The 21,526-nt window shown below is 55.9% G+C and overlaps 2 protein-coding genes across 8 annotated transcripts in view; one reads left to right on the top strand and one right to left on the bottom strand.

The window, feature by feature from the left end:
- Positions 1–425: 425 nt before the first annotated feature.
- Positions 426–14,796, top strand: CLK3 (CDC like kinase 3). Of its 5 annotated transcripts, none has more exons than XM_022580017.3 (13): positions 426–550; positions 4,183–4,334; positions 5,035–5,251; positions 7,131–7,227; positions 7,505–7,571; positions 9,846–9,962; positions 10,616–10,782; positions 12,050–12,144; positions 12,236–12,365; positions 12,621–12,703; positions 13,272–13,351; positions 13,543–13,633; positions 13,842–14,419. In XM_022580017.3, exons 2-13 carry the CDS (start codon positions 4,183–4,185, stop codon positions 14,100–14,102), a joined length of 1,557 nt encoding a protein of 518 aa, XP_022435725.1. In that variant the 5' UTR covers positions 426–550; the 3' UTR covers positions 14,103–14,419. The 5 variants fall into 5 exon arrangements, with proteins under 5 accessions (XP_022435725.1, XP_089763136.1, XP_022435727.1 ...); XM_089907010.1 differs by lacking the exon at positions 426–550 and adding an exon at positions 574–593; XM_022580019.2 differs by lacking the exon at positions 426–550 and having other exon boundaries at positions 14,301–14,796.
- A 328-nt stretch (positions 14,797–15,124) lies between these two features.
- The window catches only part of EDC3 (enhancer of mRNA decapping 3), a 51,380-nt gene continuing 44,978 nt past the window's right edge, over positions 15,125–21,526 (bottom strand). For all 3 annotated transcript variants that reach the window (XM_089907012.1, XM_022580023.2, XM_022580024.2), the window contains 2 exons: positions 20,033–20,250; positions 15,125–17,551 (listed from right to left, as the gene is read on the bottom strand). In XM_089907012.1, coding sequence (XP_089763138.1) covers positions 17,217–17,551; positions 20,033–20,250 — 553 coding nt within the window. In that variant the 3' untranslated portion in view covers positions 15,125–17,216. The remainder of the gene's footprint in view (positions 17,552–20,032; positions 20,251–21,526) is intronic.

Genomic DNA, 21,526 nt, shown 5'->3' with positions numbered 1-21,526 from the left:
AATAAGGTCTCATTTGCTTCTTCCACATAACTGGGAGTCGGGACAGCCTTCCCGAGCCTTCCGTGATCTTTAGCGCCCTCCTGGGCCCCGGAGCCAGGCGGGCGTCAAGGCCCGCCAGGTGTTCACTGGGGCGACAGCGAAACAATGCCCTCCTCCCGGCACGCAGGAAAGGGACAGGCAGGCACAGGCGGGGCTGGGGCTCCACCTTTGGGCTTCCGGCGCCGTCGGCCGGGGACACCCCCGTCGCGTATTTGGGGCCTACGTGCGACGCGACACGGGGGGAGGCGGGCCGCGGCCGGGGACTTCCTCTCGGCCCTCCCGGAACCAGGCTCCGCAGTTGCCTCACCGACCTGCGCTGAGAAGGCGGGTCCTCCAGAGCCTTCGAGTCGAAAGCTAGAGCGGCCAGGCCGCCGAGCCGGGTCGAGCCCGGGCTGGCGACGGCTGCGTCACGCGAGGGGCGGGGCTGCCACGGGCGGAGGCCGGAGCCGGAAGCGGAAGAGGCGCTCGGAGCGGGGAGTGGGGCCTAGCTGCAGCCGGAGCCTGGGAGACGGTGAGTATGGGGTCCGGGGCCGCGACGGGAGCGGTGGCGGGCGGTGAGTCGGAGGGGTGGGCGCGCTGAGTGGGGATCCCAGGGCTCCCGGTTCGATCTCGGGCTACTCTCTTTCGTTTTCTTCTCGGTCTACTTCAGGCCGCGGACCCGACCTCTCACCCCTGACCCGTCGCTTCTCCCCCAGAGGGCGGTCACCGCAGACCCCGACCTCTCGATCCCGCGTGTCGGAGTCCGAGCCTAAGAGGTCTCTGAGGCCCCTGCAGGGATACTGTTTGGGCCCTGCACCTGCCCGCGGAATGGGATCGGGGTCCTACCTGGGATAGCCTGGAGGGGCTTTCAGACCCCTACCCTACCCCCGGCTCGAGGCTTAGTTCGCACACTCCTCTTCCCCGCGCGGCTTGGAGTTTGATTCCGGCCCAAGCTGGCCTTCCCCTCCCCTCCCTCCCCCTCCCCCAGGTCTCCCCTCGCCTCCGCTGGCGGCGGTTACGGGGGACGGGGCTCTGAGATCTCTGGAGAGGCGTCAGGAGGGGACGCGAGCGAGGACCTCAGGTCCCCTGCGTGTTTTGTTGTGATGCTGGATCCGCTCCAGCCCGGAGGAGGGGCCCGGCCAAGCTGACAGTACAGATGCCCGGGCTGCTCCTCGGTCCGGGAATCTCTGTCCTTTAGTTCCGGGTGCGGGTGTCCTGGTGTGGAGCTGGGGTGGGAATCGCCTGAGCCAGGGCTCCGTCGAGGCGGAGTTGGCGGCCTTCCAGCTTCCCTCCTCCATGCCCTTGAAAAGGAGGAGCGTTTCACCCGATGGTGGCGGCTTGCAAGGTGGCAGGTTTGAGGTTGCAGCGGTGGGGCAGCGTCAGCCAAAAATAACCATGGGGCGCTGGGGTGGCTGGAATCCGGGAGGGCAGCCACTGACCTGGCTGGCTGCTCTTCTTGTCAGCCCAGTTCTCTGGCCAGGACCAGCAAATGAGAAGACGACTAGGCCTGTGCTCAGAGAAAAGCTGGCATCCTCCGCCTGGTTTCCTTCACCTTACCTTTTTCTTCATTGTGCAGAGGCAGAGCCTTCCAGAGCATATCTTAACAACTTGTTTTCTGAGGTCTCAGAGAATCAGAGATAATTGATGAGAAATGGGCCCTAGAGCCCTAGCTGGGAAGATAATGAGGAGCATCTGGTATTCCCAGTATTTCACTTGCCTAGAATGTGTTAAAGGAGAAGTTATATCCTCTATGATTGCTTTGTGTGTGATGTCTTTATAGCTTTCATACTTATCATCTCCTTTGCCAAGTTGGCTGGGAGGTCGTGTCATCTCCATTTTCCAGGTATGGTAACCAAGGCCCAGTGTATAAGGTCACGAGGCCAGTAAGGCAGCACTGGGATTCGTTCAGGGTTTTCTGCCCGGATATCTCTCTCTCCTCTGGTCCCTTGGAAGGGACTTAAAAATGTCCTTAATACCCTTAGGGCATTTAACACAGACCCCGAGTTGTTTCCTGGAACCTTTTTTTTTTTTTTTTTTGCGATACGCAGGCTTCTCACCGTTGTGGCCTCTCCCGTTGTGGAGCACATGCTCCGGACGCGCAGGCTCAGTGGCCATGGCTCACGGGCCCAGCCACTCCACGGCATGTGGGATCTTCCCGGACTGGGGCACAAACCCGTGTCCCCTGCATCGGCAGGCGGACTCTCAACCACTGTGCCACCAGGGAAGACCCCTGGAACCTTTTTAATGTTGCTGATGAAAAGCTGCCTTCAGTACCTCTTGTGGGCCCAGACCTGTGCTAGGCCTTTGACCTAAAGGCATGTACTAGACATGTTACTTAAAGGAGTGATATAATTTAATCTGCACAGAGTCCTGTAAGAGATTATTATCCCCTTGTTGCAAGAGGAAGTTGAAGGTTAGACTTGTTTAATAACTTGCCTAAAGGCACAAGCTAGAAGTGGCAGTGCCAGGATTCAGATTGACATCTGAAGCTGTGCTTTTTCCAGTTGCATGAGCATATATAAGAATCTTCTAGGTCCCAGGAGAGAGTCTTTGGCCTGCTGTAGACTAGACCATGTCTTCCAGGTCTGGTGCTTTGCCCAGTGAGGATGGGCAGGGCCTTTGTCCTGGCCATTGGAACATCTTTCTTGTCACTTATTGAGATGTGAGATAACTGCCTTCATTCCATCACTTAGGCACCTGACCTAGCCATAATTGCAGGGAAACAGTGAAATATTAGTCAAAACAGAACAGCTCTTGAGGAGCTGTTACAGAGTATTTATCTCCAAGGGTTGCTGTGGCCTGGGCTTCCAGGTAGAGGGCAGAAGACAGCTGCTAGCGGGGAGATTGAGGGCAGTGACTTTCTCAGGATTGCAGACAAGCTCCCAGGGGTTTTGTCAGATATGCCTCAGTGACCTGCTCGTTTAAGGAGAGCCATTCCATTCTGTTTTCCTCCAGACAGACCCTTCTTATAGGATGAGACAGCCTCAGTGGATTTGTCCAAAATGTGCTTGATCAGGCAAGCCTAGGACTGACCATTGGTTGGCTATGGCCAAGTGAAAGGTTGGGAGGAAGGCTGGCTACGGTCTCTGGCCCAGCCCTCCTGTGGAGGCAGTGTCAGGGTTTGGGGTTTGGGTGGAACAGGGAGCTGGCCTCACATAGCCATCTTTCTCAGCTGATGGCTGATCCAACCTGGCAATTTTCTGTGGTGGGTGTAAGTCCCTACTGAACCAGGAATAGTGAGATGGGGCCCTTTTGGCCTGCCTCCCCGAGCCCAAAGCCTGCCAGACAGCCAGCCTTCTGACTTCTCCTGAGATGGGCACAGAAGAGGATACTGGAGCAGGGAATCTAGAAGAGGGCACAGTAATGGTACTGTTGGAGGTGAGGCACTGCCTGGCATGGCACCAGTGGCAGGGGGTCTGCGGGTGCTAAATAGGCCTCGGGCAAGTGACTTGGTTGCTCTGAAGACCCTGGCATCTTTACAGATACTAGGACTGACTGTAGACCAACAAGGGCTGGAGAGACCCCCATGTCTGCTTGGCCAGACCCTCAGGTAGGCTAGGGAATGTTTGTGGGACCCTCTTTGTCCAAGGGCTGGTCTTCTCGACTCTGCTTGTGGCTCCTCACACTGATTTGTGGTCCTTGAGCAGGGTACAGTTCAGGGCCTCAGCCAGGCAACTTGGCTTCTCAAACTCGAGGGCCTTCACCCCTTGCTCCTGTGTATTGGCTCCCTGCCGGCAGCCTTTTGACTCTGGCCTCTGGCTCGACAGAACAGGCACTTCATAGGACCCTACAGACAGGCAGGAGGGAATTGAGCACAGGAGGCTCCCTTTCTACTTGGCCTTGGTCTCCTGTGATGGTGCTCACCAGCCCCTCCCTGCATCCTGCCTCGGCACCTGTCCTGGCTCTCCAGGTTCCCTGAGTGCTCGGGCCACCAGGCCAATGACGCTGTGCTGGGGAGGCAGCTGCTTGTTTGTTCTCTGGTGAAGGGTGTTACCCATTGTCTGCTGTTTGACCAGTGTGACCTCAGAGTTCTTCACTTCATAAACCCCTGGGAGGGGCTGCCCCCAGACAGAACAATGGGCCTCTTCTTCAGGAGCCTAGGCTGCCCGGGCAGCCGTGTGGCTGGCTGCGTGCTTAGCAGGGCGTTTATTTCTCGTGGCCTAGATGCACCACTGTAAGCGATACCGCTCCCCCGAGCCAGACCCGTACCTGAGCTACCGGTGGAAGAGGAGGAGGTCTTACAGTCGGGAGCACGAGGGGAGACTGCGATACCCCGCTCGAAGGGAGCCTCCGCCCCGGAGATCTCGGTCTAGAAGGTGAGAGGGAACTAGGTCGGAAGAAAGGATTCCTTTCCACTTCCGGGCTAGGGAGACAGCCTGGAGGCTTGTGGCAGCCCTGGGCCTCTTCAGGTGACTGCCGCCTCTGCCCGGCTGCACATTGATCACTGGCCCTGTCCTCTTCAGGCTCTTCCCCTGATCCCCCTGCAATTCCCCTGCATTCCCAGGCCTCAGTTCACCACCATCCATGCCACCCCTTCTTTCTCTATCCTTGAGTCTTCCTTCTCCTGACACATTCCCCCGTTTTCTAGGCCAGCATCTCCCCTGCTAACCTCTGAGCCTTCCTCATTTTGGATTGGGAACATAACCTCAGCCCTTTCCAGATGTTGGTCCCTGGTCTTATCTCAGTCCCCAGACCAAAATAACAGTCTCTGCAGGCCACAGAGAACTCTGGGATGGAGGACCCTCAGAGGTCCTCCACCATGCTCACCTTTCCCAGTGCTCTGCCTCCTGTGGCGCTGGAGGGGTGCTGTCAGGAGCTGGGGTTCTGGAGGTTGGATTTCACGCACACGTGCCCACCCCCCCGCCCCCGCACTTCCCCTAGTCTGGACGCCTCTGCTCCCACAGGCTACCCTTGTGAGCCCTTTGCAGGGGCCCCACCACATGAGTCTTGATTCGTAGCAGGAGCCCGGTTGGTGGGAGGAAGCTCTGACCAGTGTCCCTATCCCGGTCTTGGCAGCCATGACCGCCTGCCCTACCAGAGGAGATACCGGGAGCACCGTGACAGTGACACGTACCGGTGTGAAGAGCGGAGCCCATCCTTTGGAGAGGACTACTATGGATCTTCACGTTGCCATCATCGTCGGCGGTCACGGGAAAGGGAGCCATACCGGACCCGCAAGCATGCCCACCACTGCCACAAACGCCGCACCAGGTCTTGTAGCAGCGCCTCCTCGGTGAGTGGTGGCCAGAGTGTGCTGGCTGGGGCTTAAAGGCCTCGTCTCTTTCTAGCCTTCTCTCAGGCTGGCTGGTCTGGGTGAGTACTGCCAGCCCTGCGCACGTGCATTTGGTGTGCCTGCATGTGTGTGTGTATGTGTTGTCTGGTCCAGGTGCAGGGCTGGGCAGGGGCCCGGCTCCTCTATCTTCTGGCCCATGGGCAGTGGCAACTTAAGGGCTCTGGTTCCGGCGCTGGCTGGTCCCCAGCCTATCTGTGTCTCCACACCGCTCCAGGACAGGCCACATGCACAAGTAGCCAGAGACACTTCTTCAGAATCCTTAATAGGGTTGCTGGTACGTGGTCTGGGGCTGTATGGCCTGGTCTTCCCCACCCAGAGATTGCCCCCCACGCACAGCTGAGTGCTCCGACTGGTATGGACTGCATCCACCTCTGCAGTCTCTTCTCCACGCCCCTCACCAAAGGCCTGGAGGCTGGAGTGCCCACGGGTAGGGGAGGGCCCGTCAATTAGCATGGACTGGGACCTTCCCTCTGACCTCCAGTCAGGTCCTCTGCAGCCTAGCCTCTTCACGTGAGGGGCAGTCAAGGCAAGGGGGATGAGCTGCCTGTGTGGTGGGGCATGTGAAGAAATGGCAGAAAGGCCCGCAGCTCCAGGCCTTGTCCAGCTGCAGGCCACATGCGCAGAGCAGGGCCTGGAAACATCCTTAATGTGAAGGGTTGTACAGAAGGGTCTCTGCTGAGACCAGGAAACCACACTGTGCTCAGACCTCTGGGAAGGAAGGCCAGTTGTGTATCTCTGAGGGTGTATGCTGTCTTCTCTTCTCTTCCCCAGCTCTCTTCCCTCCCTCACTCGCTCCCGGCCGTGAGGCCCCTGAGGAGTAGTGGTGCAACAGTGGAGGGGGGCCAGGCGTCTTCTCTGCCGAGCTTTCCCGTGGTTCTTTGAGTGGCCACGGGTTGAGGTTGACTGGGCACCCGGCATGGCCCGGTGGCCTCTCTGCACACTGCCACAGGATGGTAGTGCAGGTCTGTGGCTCTGCTTCTTCTCTTTTTGGTGCCCTCTGTCGTCATGAGGCTCGGGATGGGCCGGGCCTGGCCTGTGAGTAGCATAGGTGCCAAGGCCAGGGCAGGAGCTGGCTTGGGGCCTGTGTGGGCCATCGTGGTGGTAGGCCTTGGAGAGTCGACTGGCCCAGAGGATCCAGGGCTCCTTCCCTGCTCAAGGCTGGTGGCACAAGGGCTGCTGACGGAAGGCCGTTTCTGCTGGTGATGTTAATTAAGTCTGGCCACGGATGCCGTCTAGGGACAGGTGGCAGCTGTCGGGCATGTGCAGGACTGCGTGGGCGAACAGAGGCAGGCAAGGACAGGCTGGGCATTCTGCAGCTGAAGCCAGCCAGAGTGGCCTCTGACCATTCTGGATGATCGGACCCAGGCTGGGCCAGCCATCTTCTTGCGCCGTTCTCACTGCGTCTCCACCCTGGCCGAAGCCATCATGGGAGGGCCCGGGAGGGGGAGACTCAGTGGAGGAGGGAGTCAGGCCTTTGACTCTCTGCACGGCAGCCCCTCAGCAGCAGAGGCTGGTTGTCTTTCTGAGCATTTGCGGCGCCCTTCTCTTAGATAATGTCCGAGTTTTCTTTACATACCTGTAGCTGTTTTTACTTTTCTGTTTTTGAAGTCAGTTTGTGTCTTGACGTGTCCCTTGCAATATCCCTATCGTTATATATGCTGTGTGCCTTATGAAATGCTGGGATCTGGAAAATCCAATCAACCAACCCACCGGCTCCTCACCGTCTCCACCTCTGCCTTTGACTGACACCTCAATCTGTCAATCGGAACCGCCTACCATGCGATTGGTCGGATGGCGTTTCGGGGGGCGGTGCATGCAGAGAAGCCAACAGAGCAGTAAGCGCAGCAGCCGGAGTGTGGAAGATGACAAGGAGGGCCACCTGGTGTGCCGGATCGGCGATTGGCTCCAAGAGCGATGTACAGCCACCTTTCGTAAAACTTTACCTCTCTACTTTCTATCCCCCTTGTTAGACGAGACCTCTCCTGCCTGGAGGGGCCTCTAGTGCGCGTGGCGCCTTAGCGGGGCCACCAGTAATTGCCTGAATGACACAGACGCTAGCAACTTCCGTTTTTAAGAGTGTAGCAGTGAGAGAGAAACCTTTTTTGTTTTTGAGAATTTGAATGCTGTGAACTTGCAGGAGCTGCCTATCCTCTGTCCTCCGGATCCTCATGCCCTGTTTCTTTTCTCTCCTAGATGAGATCGTGGGGAACCTGGGTGAAGGCACCTTTGGCAAGGTGGTGGAGTGCTTGGACCATGCCAGGTGAGCCATCTTCCTGGGAAGAGTTGGCCTGAGGTTCTTGAAGGTGGTGGCAGAGCTTAACCTCTTTCCTTTTGAAGGGTAGCACCAAAGCAGAGTTCTGACCTGTGCATATTGGGGTTGTGCTGATCCCCTGAATTAGGGAGAAATTCTTGGGATTCCATAGGCATGTGGCATCTCTGCCCAAGAACTGCTGGTCAGTGAATGGCGCTGCCCCAGTTTCCCCACTTCCCCAGGACTGTGGTTGCGGATATCAGAACAGGGCAAGGCCCTGGCTCCTCCGTGGTCTGGATCTGCTTCCTGTCATCTCTTAGGGTCTGGGCCTGGCAGGGGGTTGAGAGTACTGCTGAGCCCGACTCAAGCATGAGCCCTCACCCTCTGGAGGCCTGCCTGAGAGGCCGTGCAGGCCCCCGCTGAGAGAAGACCCTGGGCTTTCTCACCAGGCAGGCTGCTGCCTTCTCCAGTGTGGCTAGGGTTGGGCCTCTTTGAGTGTGCCGAGGTAGAGCAGGGGTGCACCCGTGTGTGTAGGGGTGCTCCTGGGGGTACCTTGCTCCCTTCTAGACTGAGCAGTGAAAAACATTTCTGTCCCCTTGCCATTCCTCAAGACCAGAAGCCTTGCCTCCTCTACCTTAGGCTGGGAGGCTACCTCCTGGGAGCCCACTGCCTTCCCGCCTTAATGGCCCTCTCTTTGGTTTGGCACTTTGACAAGAAAGTGCTTGTGTCCTTGCTGTCTCATTTGAGCCACGTGCTGCCCGTATGTGACTTGCGCTATTTTAGAGATGAAGAAACACGCTTGGGGTCTGACTGTATCCCCCAGCTGTTGAATGGAGGAGCCGGGTACCGCTGTGCTCAGTTCAGAGGGTTGCTTGGAGAGGACAGTTAGGCCCAACAGTCCAGCCAGCCATGTGGCCCCAATTTAAGGTAGTGCTTATCACTGAGGAAGCCTCCCTGGGCGCCCAGTTCCCATTTAAACACCCCTCAGACCCCGTGTGGCCCAAGAGGTTAGGGCCGGGACCAGTGGGCATAGGGACGTGTAGACTATACAGTGACGAGAGAGAGAGATGGGGCAGATCTGAGAGCTGTGCCACATGGGGGCTCTCTGGGCTGTGTCACTCTGAGTAGCTAGATGGAAAGTGAGCCTTTGAAGTCACTAATGGGTAGGCACAGGGCTTAGGGCACCTATAGGGAGTCCAGAGGGAGTTGGCCAGTGGGCTTCAGCTCAGCAAAAGGAAGGGCCGTCCAAGCCTGGCAGTAGTTGTGTGGAAGTGACGAGGGTCGGAACGCCCTTGAGGGATCCTGTTCTAGGAGGCTGGTGTGGTGGTTTTTCCTCTGAGGTCCTCTCCCGCCCTGCAAATCTGGGAAAATGGGATAGGGAGAGAAAAGCAGGGTGTTCTCTAGAAGATGCCTCTGCCCTGGGGCCTGTAAACCTTTCCTCAGGCACCAAGGCCAGCTTCCCAGAGGCTTCAAGGCCACACGTTGTGGGCCAGCGCTTATCACTCTAGTTTCCCCCTGGGCATCTGAACTCTGGCTTTTCCTTCCTGACAGCAGTTGGACCTAGCAGGCTAACCTCAGCAGATATTCTCTGCTGAGATTCTGTAAGTGGCCTACAGGGCTGGTGCTGGCGGTAAGGGTGGAGGGTGTGGAGCAGGAATTATTAAAATCCTCATGGACACTGAACAAAGGTTCCTGGCAGTCAGTGGTCTCTGATAAATGCTGTGGCTGGTAGGCAGGCAGGTGGGGCCAGGGTGGTGTGCTAAAGGGATCGGCCCTGGGGTTCCCAGGGAGAGGAGCCTGCTGCTGGGGCCCTTACCCTCTTGCCAGGCCCTCACTCCATCCTGGAATCCCAGGAGGAGCAGTTTGCCCAGACTTGTAGATGTGCTCTGGAAGCTCAGGAGGTGCCGCAGACGGTTCTGAGTGGGACCGCCTGGCCAGGATCAACGGACTGGCCTACAGGGTGGGTTACTGAGTGAGCTCTAGGGCTGGCGCTGGTCAGCAGGATAGGGCTCTGCTCCTCTGCCTACGTCCCCAGGAGCTGGCAGTGGCTGAGATCATAAAAGCCTAAGACTGGCACGGATGCCCACAGCAACTTGTTGTTATGAGGGTAGAGGTCTAGTGTTACAGGGGGTAGGCTGGGCATCAAGAATCTGCTGTCTTCAGGGCAGGCCCTGTTCCTGGAGTCCTGAGTAGTGTTTGCCAGGAGTTGCTGGGTTAGGGCGGCGGGTGGGGGGAGGGCTGCACAGCTTCTCATGAGAAATTCTGCTTCCTTCCCTGGTCCAGAGGGAAGTCTCAGGTTGCCCTGAAGATCATCCGCAACGTGGGCAAGTACCGGGAGGCCGCCCGGCTAGAAATCAATGTTCTCAAAAAAATCAAGGAGAAGGACAAAGAGAACAAGTTGTGAGTGTCGGCAAGGAATGGGAGGGAAGCTTCCTAGGGGGCAGCGTCCACTCCGGCCCCAACTGCCTGGACCCACTGGGGCTGAGCAGTGCCCTTTCACCTGGTTGGCACCATGCCTTCTGCCGACAGCCAGAGCCAGGGGAGTTTGGCGAGTGAGTTGCTGGAAGGAACCTTTGGATTTCAGTCTAGGCTCCACCACAACCAGCTCTGTGTTCTGAGGCGGGCCTCCCCGCCCTGAGTTTGTGAATTGGGGGCTTCATTGGGTTGTGGTGGGCATTAGACAAGGTACAAACCCAAAGCTGTTTGGGGCTCTTATGTAGTCAGAGATATCCAAAGGAGAGCCACCTTTGGCACACAGACACTGAGCATTCCCCCTCCAAGCACTGTGCTGAGCCCTGCAGGATCTCAGGAAGCTCAGCTGAGGGAGTGGAAAAAAGCAATGCTTGTTCTGTGGAGTGTACTGGTGTTACTCCACCTCGTTCTCTGAGATGCAGGGATTGTGCCCATAATTTTCTTTCTCTGTGTGTATCTGCATCCTGCGTGGGACCCAGCAGCCTGGGAGGGAGTGGGGACTGGCGTCACCTGAGGGGACGGGGTGAGGCAGCCAGCCCCCCCAGCACAGACCCTGAGCCCCATCCATCCTTCTCCTCCAGCCTGTGCGTCTTGATGTCTGACTGGTTCAACTTCCATGGTCACATGTGCATCGCCTTTGAGCTCCTGGGCAAGAACACCTTTGAGTTCCTAAAGGAGAATAACTTCCAGCCTTACCCTCTACCACATGTCCGGCACATGGCCTACCAGCTCTGCCACGCCCTTAGGTGTAAGTTTCCACCCTCAAATGGAGCATGGGTCGGCCACATATCTGCAGCAGAGTCACCTGGTGGTCCTGCTCTCCATCATTCGCTCTAGCACATCGTTAACTATTCTGCTGGGCCAGAGACACCAGGGCCCCTTTGGCTGAAAGGCCTTCAGGTAGGAATCTGTGAGGATGGAGAGGCTGCAGTCCCCTCCAGGGGGCCTCCTGGGGCCTCCTGAGCTGGGTCTGCCCCCGGGCACTCGGGAAAAATGAAAGAGCCGCTCTAGAATTAGCCCCCTACCACCCCGCTTCCTACCCTCCTGCATAGGATGAAGAGGTCAGAGACTGACCTGGCTGGTCCCACCCACAGGTCCTGTCAACATAGACACCCTCTGTCTCACCGTCATTTCCCATCTGTCTGCTAGCCTTTGAAAGCATATCTGGTGGTGCCTGTGCTCAGCACTGCAGGATTTGCAGTGGTTGGAACAGGTTGGGAAGGCTCGTTGGAGAGGAGGTGGATAGACCTAGAGCTAGACTACAGGGTCTGCATAGATGATGGGACGGGAGCGTGTTCCAAGCTAGGTGAGCACTCAGCGACGGCCCAGAGCCTGGCATGTGCTGCAACTCTTTCTGGTGAAGAGAGGGCCCGTGTTGGGGGAGATGGGCCACACCGTTGTGAGGGTCTTGAGTGCCAGATGGGAAAAGTGATGAGTGGCAGGGTACCACCATCGGTGGGACAGGAGTTGGAGGAAGAAGGCAGACTTCTCCGCGCTTGGGGCTGGGGATGAGGAGAGGCAGGACTGGCTTCATTGTTATGCTTCATAGGGGGCCCTGTGCTTGGTTTAATACTCTGCTGCTACCATCTTGAGATTCTTAACTTTTGAATAAGACGGCCCGCATTTTCATTTTGCCCTGGGCCTTGCAAATTACGTAGCTGGTGTTGGGGAGAGGGAACCACCCCAAGGCTGATGCTGCAGCTCTGGTGAGAGACAGGTTGAGGAGGCCTGGTCCCCTGCAGACAGGTGGAGGGAGGTTTTATAAATGGAAAAAGTCTCCCCTGCCCTCTCAAGAATCAGAACCTTCCAAGGCCCTAAGCACAGAGAACTCTAGAGAGGGAAGCCAGTACAGAGGCAGTTCAGTCCGCTCCCTTGGCCCACTGCTGAGGTTAGGGGCTGTGAGGGGCTCTGGCAGGCTGGCTTTGGAGGAGGGAGCTGGCCTAAGCGCTGGCAGGTGCACCAGAGAGGAAGCCCAGGTTTTCAGTGTCTGCTTCCCTCCTCTCCTGCTTCCCCAGTTCTACACGAGAACCAACTGACCCACACAGACTTGAAGCCAGAGAACATCCTGTTTGTGAATTCTGAGTTTGAAACTCTCTACAATGAGCACAAGGTATTGGTGGGGGAAAAGATTGAGGCCCTGTTCCAGGGGTGTGTTACCCACCAGGACAGACTCGACCTGGCTCACCTTCCTTGCCCTTCAGAGCTGTGAGGAGAAGTCGGTGAAGAACACCAGCATCCGAGTGGCTGACTTTGGCAGTGCTACCTTTGACCACGAGCATCACACGACCATTGTGGCCACCCGTCACTATCGCCCGCCTGAGGTGATCCTGGGTGAGTGACCGTGTAGCTCCCAACCCTGATAAAGCGGGCAGTTGTTGGGAGGGTATCAACAGGGAGTGAGGTGCCTGTCCGCCACCTGAGGCCAGTGTCCTGAGTCACTATGGCTGTTGACTTGGCCTTACCAAGAAAGAGACTTCTACTGGCTTTGGGGCAGGAGCCTTGCCAGGCAGTGTGGTAGCTACACTGTGACCTCTAGGCTGGGAACACAGGGCTGAATCTCATAGCCTGTCCCATCTTGGCTTTCAGAGCTGGGCTGGGCACAGCCCTGTGACGTCTGGAGCATTGGCTGCATTCTCTTTGAGTACTACCGGGGCTTCACACTCTTCCAGGTAAGGCCTCTCCCACATCACCCCACTACCCTAAGCGCTGCTACTCTGACAGGCTGCAGAGGCCTCGTGTGGGACCGCTGCCCACCAGTCAGCATGTTGTGAGATTGTCTCCTGAGGGTTGTAGATGCTCAGGGGAAGGAAGAGGTCAGGGTAGCTGGAACACTCAGGGATTCTTGTGGTCAGCCATCAAGGATGGAGGATTGGGGTGGGAGGAGTGAGCATTCCAGGCAAGGGGCACCGCATGAGTGAGGGCGTGGAGATGGGCTGGGGCAGGGCACCTTCTGGGGAGAGAGTGAGGAACGTAGCCAAAAAGAGGTGTGTAGTTATGCAGTGCACCTGAAGGGTCAAGGAGTCTGACCGTGACCCTGAGAGAACAGGCTGGCCTCATCCCTGGTCCCAGGCTGCCACCAGGTCAGAAAGGCTGGGACTGCTATCCCATTGGTGGGTTTGCATCTCCTGGGGCAGGAAGGGAAGTTGCCCATCTTTTTTGTCCTTTATTCCCTGAGGGACTCTAAGGGGGCAGAGGCTGGCACTGACCCCCACTTGCTGTGTCCCTAACCTTCCACAGACGCACGAAAACCGAGAGCATTTGGTGATGATGGAGAAGATCCTAGGGCCCATCCCATCACACATGATCCACCGTACCAGGTAAGGAGTCCTGGTTGCTCCCGCAGGGCTGGCCTAGGGGCCTTTCCCATCTCGGAGTGACCTGGCAAACCTGTTGCCGAGACCTTCCTGCGGCGTCAGGCCAGGATCCCCTGCCTTGCTTTGCTGCCATTCCTCAGGCTGCCACTGTCTTCCCCATTTAAGACTTGGCCCTTCCTGTCCTTTGTTTCCAGGAAGCAGAAATATTTTTACAAAGGGGGCCTGGTTTGGGATGAGAACAGCTCTGATGGCCGGTATGTGAAGGAGAACTGCAAACCTCTTAAGGTCAGTTTCTGGCTTCCCCCAGCTCAACGTATGCCAAGGAGACCCCAGGCACTGGGCAGACACACAGCAGAGAGACAGGCCAGGCAGTTACAGGCTGCCTCCTGGTTCCGGCCCTATGGGAGGCTGTGCCTAAGGTTGCTGGGTGCTGGCAGTGGGGCTTCTTGCAAACTGCCCCAGAGGGGCCCTTAGCTCTACCCCTTCCCCACAGGGTGGCTGTGAATGTAATTGGGGAACACCAGAAGAGCCAGATGTCAGAGACCGTGCTACTTCCTGCCCCATCTTCTCTCAATTTTGGGAAGAACTAGGCAGGACTGAGGTGAGGGGTAGGGAAGACCTAGACATGGCCAGGAAGCCTCTGTCAACTGCATTTGGTGCTTGGACAAGTGAATTCCACAGAGGTGATTTCTACCCACCTGTCAGAACTTTGCACGTGGGGGCAGAGTCACCAAGCCAGCAAGACACCCAGTAGCCTGACAAGTTCAGAGCAAACATTATTACAGGCACAAAAAGGAAAGAGCTGCTCATTGTCCAGGAGGGGAGAAGTAGTCCTCCAGGGAGGCGTCCCTGCCTCCTCAGCCACGCAGCAAGGCTTCCCAGAGGCGAGGGGACCTGCTGTGGCTTCCCACGACCCTGCCATCACACTGAGACACCTTGTGTCCCTGAGCAGAGTTATATGCTCCAAGACTCTCCGGAGCACGTGCAGCTGTTTGACCTGATGAGACGGATGTTAGAATTTGACCCTGCCCAGCGCATCACATTGGCGGAGGCCCTGCTGCATCCCTTCTTTGCTGGTCTGACCCCTGAGGAGCGGTCTTTACACACCAGCCGCAACCCAAGCAGATGACAGGTGCAGGCCACCACACTGGGAGATGGGAGAGCAGAACTGGGCTGCCCGGCCCCTTTTCTCCAAGCTCTACCACCGGCCCCAGGGCCAGAGCCACCCAATGAACAGTGCAATGTGAAGGAAGGCAGGAGCCTACAGGGGAGGAGACTTGATGCCCAGCTGCCAGAAAGCACAGATTTGACCCAAGCTATTTATATGTTGTAAAGTTATAATAAAGTGTTTCTTACTGTTTGTACCCCCTGGTACCAGTGTGTCCATCTCCAGGCTCCTTGCCTTCTCCCTTCCCCACCTTATTAATAAAGTCTTTCTTAGCAGTTCAGCTTGTGGAGAGCTAAGTGTGAACTGGGCCAGGCACAGAAGGGCTAGCCAGAAGCTCCAGTATCCCTCTGGGCCCAGAAGAGCAGTGGTAGGTCTGCTGAACAGTCCTAAAAGGGGACTGCAGGCCCCTGTACCTCTCAGCCCCAAGGAGTATAAGGGAAATGGCCCACTGGTTTTACCTATCCTTCCGGCCCTGTCTTTGGCTGGGACTTTAGACTGTTATGTGCCCGATAACTTTAATGAAGTGTGAGAAGCAATGCAGGCTCCTAGGGCTGGGGATGCAGTACTTCACTGCAGCATACCGAGCAATTTACCACAGAGCGCAGGACTCCCGTCATTCAGCTTTATTTTCGTGCTGGTTTTTGGTTCCCCAAGAGCTGCATGAGTGATCGTCTTGGCCACCTGACGGGGGCTCCCTAGGACTGGGCACTGTGGGCAGGTTGCCTCTGAAAAGAGCTGAAGAGAGAAGAATCGTGCTTATCTTTACCACCACTGGGGAAGGCCCAGGCTGAGGGCAGGAAGAGGCTCCAGGGCCACCTGGGGAGAAAACGGGGAGAGGCTTGGGCACCAACTCCCAGTGGCCCCTCAACACAAGGCCATCACCCCCAGGGTCCCTGTGACTTACTGGAGCAAGCACAGTCTTCTGGGCCAGGGTTCTTCTAGCTCGTTTCTCACTGTACCCAATTAGGAGACCTCACTGCATCAACAGGCAGCCAGAACCTGTTTAATGGCTGCTTACTAAAATGCCTGTAATCCAGCACTGCTCCTCAGATTATGGCCCTGCCTCTAAAGAGAGGGCCCCATTATGGGAGCTCCTTGGCCCTGAGAGTGAGCAGAGGCTCAGGAAGGATACACAGCACGGGGTTCACAGTCGCTGGCCTTCCGCTGCTGGAGACAGTTTGACATCTGAGGGAAGATGAGAGGAAAGGAGGGACCAGCCTTCTCTCCCCTGCCTCATCGGCTCCTGCCTATGCTCCTATAAGAAAAGTGGTAAGTAGCCTGAAACCCATGGTACCAGGGCCTACCCTGTGTCCATGATCCACCCCCTTAACCAGAGTGGGTGGGCACAGCAGAAGGAAGCCTGAAGCCCCGAAACAGGCTTTAAAGCGCAAGCCTTTTGCAAGGGCCCCTCTCAGGAACTTCAGGGCATGGCTCCTGTTCTACCAGCCTTCAGGGCCTGGGCCTGTGAACATCTGGGGGCTTAGTGCCTTAGGATCTGAGCAGCAGTGTGTTCCCAAGGCTGAGCCCCACCAGCTAGCTCATCCAGAACTAGCCTCATTTTGGCATCTTTGAGACAGGGTGCTGGCCCTGAGCCCACTCATCTAGAGAAAACAATCATAAAGGGTTCAAGGTAGAGCCCACATGGGAGGGACGTGCGCCCTGCTCTGGGATCACAGCTGCTGGGGACTATTTCAGGGGAAGGGCAGAGGGGGCAGAAGAGCGTAGGGGGTGTGTGTGCAGGCAAGGAGGGGTGGGGAGTGGTGGCTTAGGACGGAAGCACCAGGGAGCCTCTTCTGGCTCAGCACCAGGCTCCCCCAGGGGCCTCCCCAATACTGAACATTAAAGCTGCACCCTGAGGGGTCTGGCCCCACACCAGGCAAAGGCTCAGCCCCCAGCTATAGAGTATGGGGTTGGGGGGCACTGCTGGCAAGATGGGCACTGTGGTTCTACAGTAGCATAACCTTATACTACCTGTGCTGAAGACAACAGAAAAACAGTAAAAAAAAAAAAAAAATCCCAATACAGTAACACCATTCTGACGCCATTCCCCTTCCCTGCCTCCCAGAGTGATGGAGTGAAAAAAAAACCCCAGCATAAAACTTGGATCAGCTCAAGAGAAAGGGTCAAAAGCCCCCAAATCAACCTGTGGCGGGGCTGAGGGAAGGCCTCAAAGCCCTCAACGGAACGGAGACTGCAAGTCTGCCCTCTAGTGGACAACTGCAGTGCAGCCAGTTCTACGTGATCTGAGGAAGGGCCGCTTAGCTGGGGTTGTGAGGGAAGCAAGGGAGACAGCCACAAGCTCGGCACCAGAGCCAGCTCAGGCCCCAAACAGGGCTGCCCCACCCCGCGAGGCGCTCGCCCAGGCCCAGAGGCTGTAAACGTGACACACAGTCTGTGAGCTGCCTATGTCTGTAAACAAAGCCCCACCTGATCACACAGGGGGCCGAGGGTAGCAATGCCTGGAGCCACTGTGCACGGAGCCTGCCACTCGCCCCGCACACCCAGTAAGAAAGCTTTCCCTGGCTAAGGGCTTTCCCTGGCTAAGGGCAGGTGACAGGTCTGTTTTAAATATGAGCTGTTCTCTCAAAGAAAGAAACCAAAAAGAGAAAAAACAACAAGGTCCACGAAGCTTCACATCCTTAAGGCGTTCGTTGGCAGGAGCAGCAGGGGACCGCAGGGTCCAGCCTGCCCAGAGCCCTTCTAGGCAGAGTGCAGTGGGATGACAAACTTGCAGCCAAAGGGTGAGTGGTAGCTGATGCCCACCTCCTGGAATACCTGCTGGGGAATGCCGATGTCGCACAAATAGACACGGCCTGCGTGCTCCCCCAGAGGCAGAGGTAAGCCCAGAGCCAGTGACCACTTGGCATCGATGCCCTGTTCGACTTCATGCACAGGAGGGTCTATGCTGAGTACTGGTGCCCGGTTCTGGTTGGCCCAGGCCACGGCTGCTTTGTACCAGGGCTGATCCCGCAGGAAGGCATTCTCGGGACAATCCAGGCAGTTGATCACCAGGTCCACAGGGCTGGTGGGCAGATCTGTAGGTGGAAAGAGTGCCATCTGAAAACCCCTATAAAGTAGCAGCCCAGGCTGGGACTAGAACGGTGGCCCCCAAGAGTGTCTTGTTCAGACACCACTCCAATGCCTCTCCAGAGAATAGCCTTCTCAAGGCTGGGTCAGTACTCAGGCCCCGGAAGTTCCAAGGCCTGGTTAGGCCGGGTGCTAGAGACCAAGGGCGTGTCAGCCTGATGGACCACTGTCCTCATGGAGCTCCCAGGCTGAAGCACTGTCCTGCTGGGTGTGCAGAGCTTCTCAGGACACAAGGCCCTTGCCTCCTCCGCATATCTGACTAACTCCCTGGTAAATTATAGGCTCTGGGAAGGTGGGCTCTACTGCCATGTCAGCCCTCACAGGGAGACCGTGCCTAGGGCTCAGGAGAAATGGGCTGACTGCCATTTGCTGTCTGGCCCAAGAAGTGTGAGCAGGCAAGAGCATGCTCATTCTACACCAGGCTGTCCTGCTTCAGACTGCCTGGCCTTGCTGGCCCCTCTCACTATCATGGAAATAAGTCCTCCTTGCAGCCCAACCTTAAGAACGGGGAAGGAATCTATCACTTCTCTCAGGTGTTTTAAAAGGCTTCTCTGCTCTAACCAGGCCTCTGGGACAGTGTAAGAACAGATATCTCAACAAGTATGTAAGTCTTGACCAGCCCAAGAGGTTAAACTGAAACTAGTGGAAATCAGACCAAACTCAAAGGTGAGCATCCTCAGACTTGCCTCCTGGGGCAGTTGGGATAGAAAGGCTTGTGGGCAGCTAGACGAAGAACCAACTGCCTGGAGAAGGGCATCATGTTATAGATCTCAAGGGGGGAACCCACATACGAGAACCCCTCCCCAGGTCTCAGCCTTAAGTAATGACATATCGCAATTAGAGACTGATGGCTTCCTTACTCAGAACAGGCCACTACGGATGGAGGTGGTGGTGTCCCTGTGGGCCCTGAGGCTCTCAAGAGTGGGAGCGGCAGCTTATCTTCCGCATGCCCACAGGAGGAGCCTGGCCTGAGAGTAACGGCAACCTAGAATGGCTTGCTGACATAGCTGAACACACCGTTCTTTCTTTACTTGCCTTTCAGGTACCAGGCCCTCTGGGTTTTCCTTCTCCTTCACTGACCACTCTTTCCCTGTCTCCTTAGCTGGTCTCTCAAGTCCCTGACTTCTATACAAAGAACTCAGTCTAACAACTTCTCTATCTAATCTCTCTTCCTAGGAGACATCTTATCCAGGCTCATTATGGCTTTAAATACCACCCACACACTTGTAACTCCAGACCAGATCCCTTAACTCCAGACTCTTCTCCATCAATCAACATTTCCACCTGCATATCCAACAGGCATCTCTAACTGAGCTTCTGCTCTTCTTCCCCAAACCTCCCCCCCACCCCAGCTCTTCCCATCTCAGTGATGGGACCTCCATCCTTCCAGTTACTCAGGCCAAAAACCTTGGAGTCATTCTTAACCCTTCTCTTTCTCTCGTCCCTTACACCCAATCTGTAAACTCTTATCTTCAATATTGCTTCAGAAACTAACCACCTTTCATCACTTCCACGCTGTCTTAGCCACCAACATTTCTCTCTCCAATTATCACAATAGCCTTAATAACTCTCTTTGTAAGCCTACAGTCTGCTCTCAAACAACAGCCATAATGATCATCTGGAACCCGATTTGGATTATATCTTTCTTCTACTAATTCCTCCAGTGACTCTCCATCTCACCCAGAGTAAAAATTCAAACCCTCACAGTGATCCACAGGCCCTTTATGACTGGACCCTGAAATGTCTAAGTCTGCTACCCTCCACCCAACCCTCCAACATTCCGTCTTCCTGCCCTGCCTGCTTTATTTGTCTCCATAACACTTACTGCCATGTGACCCGAAACAGATATTACTTGTCATCTGTCCTAACCAGAATGTAAGCTCCACGGAAGCATGGATTAAGAAAAAAAATCTGGGACTTCCCTGGTGGCACGGTGGTTAAGACTCCATGCTCCCAACGCAGGGGGCCTGGGTTTGATCCCTGGTCTGGGAACTAGATCCCACATGCATGCCGCAACTAAGAGTTCGCATGCCACAACTAAGGAGCCAGCGAGCTGCAACTAAGGAGCCCGCCTGCCACAGCTAAGACCCAATGCAACCAAATAAATAAATATTTTCTTAGAAAAAAAAATCTATCGCCATATCCCCAGTGTCAAAAACAGTGCCCGTTCTGTAAATATCTGTGAAATGAATAAATAGGTCCCCACCTCTCCATTTGAGTAGTGGGAGAAGGAGGAGGGTGACAGGGATAGGAAGTAGGCAAGTCGACACCAAAGGTATTTATTTCCTTAGACACTAAGACTACTTACGGGCAAAGCATTCTTTACACCTGTGGTGCTTTTCCACCTGTCACCACTGGGCGGCACCGCCAGACCAACGAAAGCACCGAGGACGGAGAGGGCCTCAGCCCAGCTCTGTGCAAGTGCTCACCTTTGAGGCTAGACACTTGTTGGCCCTGGGTCTTGCTGAAGAGAGAGAGTTCGTTGGTAATGGATTCCAGCATCTTCACGAAGTTGGGCAGGAAGAGGATGACCTGGACATCATGGTTGGCTAGGTGCCTCCCACAGCTGATACCCTGAGCCCCCTTCACATGGGGCCCACATAGCAGGGCCACCGTAGGCCTCTGGTGCACATTTTTGGGATTCAACCTGGAACAGAAGGCAAAGAAGCCTTGTCAGCTGCAGACTGGCCAATCCCTTGCATCATATACCAGGCAAGTGCCTCTCGGCACCTCCTGCTCTCAGAGTTCTCGCTAGTCCCAGGTTCCAGAGGGGGTGGACAAAATCCACTGAAGGCCAGGTTTACAGGGTGGCGCTCCCACTGTCCCACATACCGGTGTCATGTCATCTGCTGGGTCCTCTCGTTAGGTAGTTCACCCAGATCTTGCTCCATATAACACTGCTGCCAGAACGTCGCTTCCTGACCAAGAACACTTACTGTTCTCACCGTGCGGCCTACTAGGTCCAAACTCTTCTTAGCAAAGAGGCTTTTCTACCTCTGCAGCCTTCTCCGCTCTTCTTCCCCAGCGTGCCTGCTCCACTGCAGGCACGGTCTCATCGTTCTCTGCCGCGCGTGGAAGGTGCTTTCTTGCTTCTGCTCAAACTAGTTCCCCGGCCCAGAAACCCCTTCACCTGTGAAACTCTGACCCACCCCTTTTACGATTACTCTGCCTCAACTCCTAAGACCCTCACAGCAAGTACCAAAGACGGTAGTTCTAAATCATCCTCAATCAGTTGCCAGTCCAAGTTCTCTTTACTGAGCCGCCAGTAAGCTAATAAGGGCAATGGTGTAGATACTAATAGTACCTATTTCATAGGACGCTGGGTGGATGAATGGATGTAAAGCACTTGTAACAGGAACCGACACACAAAGTACTCAATCGATGCTGGCGCTGTTACACTACTGGTCACAGAGGAGGCAGCAGGCAGGCTAGGGGCTTCCCGGCCTCCTAGGCTGGTAGCGGCCTTGGACACCCACTTCCTGATGAAGTCACTTCCAGCTTCCTGCCGTTCAAAGCTGAGACCTCTCTGGTCTCAGAAAAGCCACAAGTAAGGAGGTTTAGAGGATTAGCCCTAGAGCTGTGCCTGACTCAGCCTGCCCCCAGGGCGGGAAGGGAAGGGGAGATGAACAGCAAGAAAGAGGCTTAGGCCCCTGCTTAGGGGCGGAGCAGTGACAGTCACTTACTCTTTTTCCCCAAAGAGAGGAAGACAGATGTTGTCAAGCCAAAGAGGAAACCCCCACTCCCCAAATAAATTTGGGGCAATCTGGTAATGTACTTTACATATACACCGAGTCATTCATTTCCCTCACCATGTTTGCATCTTACGGAAATATGACGAGTACTTCTCCCTTCACGCAGATACTGCGGAGTTCTGGCATCTGACTCACCCGTGTCTGTTCCCTAAATGGACTCTCCCTCTCACA

Source organism: Delphinapterus leucas, chromosome 2 (genome assembly GCF_059928025.1).
Source record: "Delphinapterus leucas isolate spDelLeu-1000000601 "Yukka" chromosome 2, BTC_Dleu_Yukka2, whole genome shotgun sequence".
NCBI classification, from domain to species: domain Eukaryota; kingdom Metazoa; phylum Chordata; class Mammalia; order Artiodactyla; family Monodontidae; genus Delphinapterus; species Delphinapterus leucas.
This window is presented reverse-complemented; position numbering and strand designations above follow the sequence as displayed.

What these genes read in the sequence shown, in the direction of transcription:
- CLK3 (XM_022580021.1), top strand. Translation starts at nt 4,183, where the DNA reads ATGCACCACTGTAAGCGATACCGCTCCCCCGAGCCAGACCCGTACCTG. An exon ending in CAGAGTGTGCTGGCTGGGGC is followed by an intron (nt 5,284 to 6,934) that starts TTAAAGGCCTCG and finishes GTTTGTGTCTTG; the next exon opens with ACGTGTCCCTTGCAATATCC. An exon ending in CTCTCTACAATGAGCACAAG is followed by an intron (nt 12,145 to 12,235) that starts GTATTGGTGGGG and finishes CTTGCCCTTCAG; the next exon opens with AGCTGTGAGGAGAAGTCGGT.